The 6,357-nt window shown below is 44.3% G+C and overlaps 1 protein-coding gene across 1 annotated transcript in view; it reads left to right on the top strand.

The window, feature by feature from the left end:
• The window catches only part of Slc10a7 (solute carrier family 10, member 7), a 170,397-nt gene extending 166,646 nt beyond the window's left edge, over positions 1–3,751 (top strand). Inside the window, exons 11-12 of the mRNA XM_013029562.1 lie at positions 354–499; positions 2,197–3,751. Coding sequence (XP_012885016.1) covers positions 354–499; positions 2,197–2,226 — 176 coding nt within the window. The 3' untranslated portion in view covers positions 2,227–3,751. The remainder of the gene's footprint in view (positions 1–353; positions 500–2,196) is intronic.
• The last annotated feature ends 2,606 nt before the right edge of the window (positions 3,752–6,357 follow it).

A 6,357-nucleotide genomic window follows, 5' to 3' on the forward strand; every position in this document is an offset into this window, starting at 1 on the left:
CCCTACAAACCAACAGACTGTCTTGACTGAGCAGGAAGAGATCCGTTTTTCACCTCCATTTGCCACATTTCCCAGCCTTCTTAAAGAAACCCCATGACAGTCTTTCCTCTTCCCTAGTATGGGCCAGGTGGTAATCTGTGGTGACTCCAGGCCAGCCACCTCCTCTGTTCCAGTGAGAGCTCTGAGCGTCAGGGAGTGGAAGGGAGGTAGGAAGGTTTGTGACTCATCTGAGTCCCTCAAGGTCTATGAATTCACACAAGGAAACACAATCCTTATTCCAGAGTTCTGGTTTCACTGGGGCATGTCTTTCATCTGGTGAATTGGCCCCTAGGTGTTCTGTCTTTGTTTGACAGGAATTCCAATGCTGAAGATCGTATTTGCAGGCCATGAGCATCTCTCCTTGATCTCTGTGCCTCTGCTCATCTACCATCCAGCCCAGATCCTCCTGGGAAGCGTGCTCGTGCCAACAATCAAGTCTTGGATGATATCACGGCAGAAGGTGAGACTAGAAAGGACTTAGATGGATCCAGATTCTTCATTCAGTTCGGCTCTAGTTAGCTGACGGTTGCTCTCAAGTACCTATTTTCTTAACTAAATACAAAAATCAGGGTGTATTGGTCCATTCAATTAGAACAGAAAAACTGAGTACTAAATGTTTTAAATTCTTATGAAAGACAAGTGCACCTAAAATGGAGTGTTAAATCCTTTTAATGCACTCATATTGAAAGGTGTATTGCATGAGGTACTTAAATATGACCACGTTCTTGCATATTCAACTGTGTATTCAAGATGAAGCCAATCTTTCCTCTGTGTTCTGATTTCCTAGGCCCTTCTGAAGATTGTAGAGCTTGGATATATCTAGAATTCTAACTTTATGTTCAGTTTCTCAGACACATAATACTTCTTTGTATGGCAAAACTATCAGGGAATTAAAAATTAAAAGATGTGGGCCAGGTGCTGGAGGCTCACCTACAATCTTAGTTTTTCAAGAAGCTGAGATCTGAGGATGGAGGTTTGACACCAGCTTAGGCAGGAAAGTCCATGAGGCTCTGATCTCCAATAAACTACCAAAACAACCATAAGTGGAGCTTTGGCTCACATGGTAGAGAAAAAAAAAAAAAGTACCCAGGCCCTCAGTTCAAACCCCAGGACTGAAACAAAAATAAAATAATAATTATTAAAATAATAATACAATTAAATAAATACATAATTAAAGTAGCAAAGGTTCTACATGAGGTGCTGCTCCGGGCTCCTGCCCTCCTACCCAAAGCTAACACGGAGAAGAGTTAGCTTAGTATCTTCTTCTGTCTTTTGCTATTCATCTTGTGTGCTTTTATATCCATGCTTATATTTAAATATCCACGTACATTGCATGGCTGCTCAAAACTTATATACACAAATTTCAGCAATGAATGAATAAAGTGGTTTGAAATCCTAACACTCTTATCGGCAACATGCAGCATAGGAAACAGGAAATTAGAGTAAGTTCTTCTACACATCTCAAACTCCAGGATTTATTCTACAGAGCAATAGGCATTTCTGAAAGGGGAGACTAAGTTGGACATAAACATGTGGAGTCCATGCTGAGTGTATCCCGGAGTCTCTCTCCCTCTCTGCAGATACAAGTAATGAGACCAAGGGGCCACCGCCCCGTGCCAGGCAGAACTGTGCAACTGGCCAGGCCAGGCCATGGGGTGGGGTGGGGAGGGGGTTGACACCTGGCCAGTGATTCAGGTTATATAGTGCATCTGAGTCAGCTTACTACAGCAGATGCCCAAGATAGCATATAGAGAGGAGAGAGGTTTGCCTTGGCTCCTAGGTTTTGAAGTTTCAGTTCCTGATCAGTTGGCCCTGTTGCTTTTGGTCCTCTGTGGGCCTGGCACCTCATAGTGGAAGCAAAACCACTTATCTCCTGTCTGGGAGGCACAAAAAGAGAAAGAGGGGAACAGTCCTCTTCAAGGACACCAGCAAAGACCTTAAGGCCTCCCACCCCTTAAAGGCCCCACCGCCTCCCAGTAGCGCCAAGCTGCAGCTGGGCCTTTAACGCGTGGAACTTTGGGGCTCTTTCCAGACTGAGACTATAGCAGTGGCTCGCCTCTTCCCTCTAGCAGTGTGAGTCATCTGGCGTTAACTGGTGCGTTTGCTTTGCTCCTGGGTGTTCTCCGAGTCTGAACGGCGTGTTTTCCTCTCTTGCAGGGAGTGAAGCTGACCAGGCCCACGGTGTAGGGAAGACGCCCACTTTCTGTAGCAGTGTATATATGTACAGGATTGTACGTTGACACAATTCTGAAGATTCGTACTCGTGAATGTTGCTTTGATGCATATTTTATTTTTCTACAGACAAAAAAATTATATACCTGTTTAAGTGCCTTAAAAAAAAATGAACTCCATGAGAACATTACTTCCAAAACATACTCTGTTGTTTACTGCCAGTGGTGGTAGACTATTTTGGAGTTTTTTTTTTTCCTAAATGCAGAAAACACTCATAGGAAAGAAGGAAAAGCTGCCGTGCATTGCCAGCCTTCCTCAGCGAGAGCTACGCTCATGTCTGAAATGAGGTCACGCCGTCAGGAAAATGCCCTTTTTGATGACAGTGAAAAATTCCAAAGTCTTAGTCACGCACACTTTGATTCACTGTGTGATTCTCTTCATTTTTTTTTTCCTACAACTATGACAAGCCTCCTCCCTGGCAACTCAGCGGGGGTCATAAACGGAAGAAGACGCCGACACGCACGGGGCGTCTCTGCCTGCCTTCACTGAGTCATTTTTTTTAGACATTCCTTCAAGTCGTTTTCACGCAGAAATTCTTCAGTCCCATCATGCAAGACTGTGGTGTGATGTCTTAAATTTATTATAAGCTGCTTCAAAGAAAAGGCCTGATGCTTGAGTCATGAATGAAGTTCGTGAAATATTGAGGTGAACTACCAGATTGGGGGGGGGGGTGTTTATTAATCGCATCTCAGTGCTTTTTGCGCTCTTTCTCCCATAACGTCTTTCCTCCCATCTGCAGCACACGCACGCACCTCCTAACGGCCAAATGTGAGCTCGAAAAATGTCCCAGTCAGTTTGTGGCGGCAACAAGGAAGGATAGATGCTTTTCACATTCCACAACTAAGCCAGAATTCCTCTCCTGCGTCACAGATGTGCGGAACCCCTGGCCACGGTGTCCCCCCTGTGGGCGGGAAGCCACCTGTTACAGCCTTGACTTCTGCACACTTAGGGCCTCTGGGACAGCGTGTCCGGAGAACGTCTCAGAGGTGACAAATGTTCACAACCGCTTTTAAAACGTGAACTCACATTGCTCATGGAGCAGTGGAAAGATAAAGGTCATAGCCACAACCAGATGTTACAGATGCGCACTCGGTCTAGCCAGGTAAATGGACACCGAAAATGCAAGACCATTCAGTAACCAAAATGTCAATTATGCTGCGTCCCCAGCAGGACATCGTCCGTCCAGGAAGCATTGCCTATGTGCTTTTTCTGCGGTTGGGAGAATTTTAACTGGACCCAGGTTGAGAATGGCTAATCAGTTGAGTTAGAAAAACAGGTTTTTTCTGTTCACACACCATCCTGTCACTCTGTGTCTCCACATCCTCTGGTGATTTGACAGACAGTCTTAGCCTCCTGGGTCTCACTGAGGCATGCTGTATCCTCAGCATAGATCTGTTGCTTTGCCCACAAATAGCAACAACAACAATCATTCCTGCTAGGCACTGGTGGCTCACACCTGTAATCCTAGCTACTCAGACAGCTGTTTTAAAGCCAGCTTGGGCAGGAGAGTCCATGAGACTCCTATCTCCAGTGAACCACCAAAAAGCCAGAAGTAGAGCTGTGGCTCAAGTGGTAGAGCACTAACCTTGACCATAACATCTCAGGGACAGCGCCCAGGCCCTGAGTTCAAGCCCCAGGATTGGCACCTATATAAATATATGCATTATTCCACAGCTGAACAAGCTTATCAGTAGTGTAAATTTATATCACTGTTACTTCCAGCTTTCGTCTTTTGTTACTTATAACTCATTTCGGTCTTGTGAACTTCAGAAGTTCCACAAGCATTCTAAGTAAGGCTAGTTCCCTGCCATGCAAAAATGTACGAAACAGGCTGTGGTGGACACTGTTAGCAAGAAGTATTGTGTCTGCAATGACAGTCATTTTGCCTGGTATTTCTGATGATTACCTCTGGAGCACAGAAAGACTTTTATCTATTGTTCTTTTAAGCTTCTTGATGTTTTGAGGTAAACATGTCTGTCTGTCTGAGCTGTCATAAACAATCTTCCTCCTTTTCTATTTGAATGCTCATTTCCCCTTCAACTTATCTACCTCTATTGCCTAACACCTATAGTAGGTGTAACTATGGGATAAGATTCAATGGAAAACAATGATACAATAACATTTTATCTTTTGCTTTAAAAAAGTGTGTTGTGTTTGCCAATAATCTTCTTTCCATAGTGAGTTTTGACGGCTTTAGTGGTATGTTTATGGCTATTTCTTTTTTTACACAAATAATGTAGCCTATTTTTTCATAAAGAACAAAAAAATACAATAAAATGGGGATTTAGTTCATGCTTTTTGGGATTTAATCATGCAGAGTTTAAAATACTATGCTTATATACTATCAAGATATCTGTGTTATGTATTTGTGTTCTCAAATGTATTTATCAAAAAATACATCAGATATTTATGTTTACTCATTTTTCCACCTGTTTTTTTTTACAATTATAAAATTTGATTTTTTAAGGGATGATAATGTTGGTCTTTATGACATGTTCTTTAAGTCTTAAATTTTTCTGGATTTTTATGAACATTCTTCCCTATCTGTTTTAAACTAACACACCTCTGGTTCATGTTCAGTGTTTATGCTAAATACCAAATGTTTGCGGAAGGATGGCTAAGTCATGAAGTGGATTCTTGATGATGGATGGAAGATGAAAATAATTCTATGATTAAACAAAGAGCTGGTTGAGAGATTGCAAGCAAGTCTGTGGCTTATTTACACCCCATTGCCAATGAATTCCCAGCACTTGCTACTTTCTTCTCTGTGGACCAAACAGGTATAAAGTCTATACCCTTCCCCAGTGAGCTTGCCGTACCCCATCACACCGCCATACTCAATGCAGAAATAACCCTTCTTCATTAGAGACAGAGGGCTTACTCCTGCGTCAGGGTGAAGAACCAATGGGGGAACATTCATAAGAGGGACAAAAATGGAGGTGCTTGGGATTTTGCAAGTGAGCAGTTCGAAAGATGAGCCTTGTTCATGCCTTTTCCAAACCCAGTGTTTCTTGGCTGAATGCGCTGCCTTGTGCAGAATGCCCCATTGTGTGTTCTTGTCTTTTCCTTCTTTATGACTTAAGGAATGTTCTTTCATCTAGAAGTCTGGCAGAAACCAGGAAGCTTTCCTGGATCCCCAAACCCTCACCTGTTCTGTTCATCCTGCTTCTTGCCGTACCCACGGTTTTATTATGTAGCGTGTTTGTAACATGAACTAGGACCCTACACGCATGAGCAAGTTGGGAAAGGCTCTTGATGCCTGGCGCTCTGCCTGGCGCTGTCCACAGCCTCACTGAAAGGGCGTATCAGCCGTCTAAGTGGCTGATTCAAAGGACAAAATTAAGAAGAGGAAACACTTTAACCACTAGTAGAGCAAATTTAATGACAGGTGCTCTGAGGAGGAGGACTGCAAAGGAGATGCTTAATTTCACATTTTACTAGAATCCGATGTCAGGAGGTCATCACGAAGAGAAGACAACGTTCAGAAAGAACCAATGGCAGAACGGCTAAGAGACTTCCGAAGGAAAGGCGCTGCGGGAAAATGCCTGGCAAGAACTGAGAACCTGCGATGTGACTGTTGAGTTGTAGCCACCATCATCATTATCAGTATCGTCACCATCAGCACCACCAGCACTGTCTGCATCAGCAGCAGCATTTTTAAGTTATTGGCAGCTTTTGCAATCCTAAAACATCTGCCTTACCCCATCCCACTCCACAATCCACCCCACACCCTTCCAAAAGGAACGCTAAATAAGAATCTGCTTCATAGTAGAGCTGTTGGTCTACAAGATCATGTAGTAAAGGGTTCAACGTGCACCGAGAGATAAGACAAGTTCTGGTGGTGGCGGCTGTGCAGTAGTGGGAGGAATTCTGTGCACGGGGGCCGAAAGGAGGCTCGTAGACACCCCAAGGAGAGGTGCTTCCCAGCAGACAGATGTGATTTGCAGCGCCGCCCCCTGCTGGATGGAAACACCTCCCCCGGCCGGTGCCCAGCGCCAGCACACTGGCTCCAAAGCTGTGTTCGGGGGCGCGTGCTGCTCCCACGCTGTGCAACAGACCCGCGCTGCTGCTTACCCGCTCAGTCCC

This window comes from Dipodomys ordii, unplaced genomic scaffold (genome assembly GCF_000151885.1).
Source record: "Dipodomys ordii isolate 6190 unplaced genomic scaffold, Dord_2.0 Scaffold119, whole genome shotgun sequence".
NCBI lineage: Eukaryota > Metazoa > Chordata > Mammalia > Rodentia > Heteromyidae > Dipodomys > Dipodomys ordii.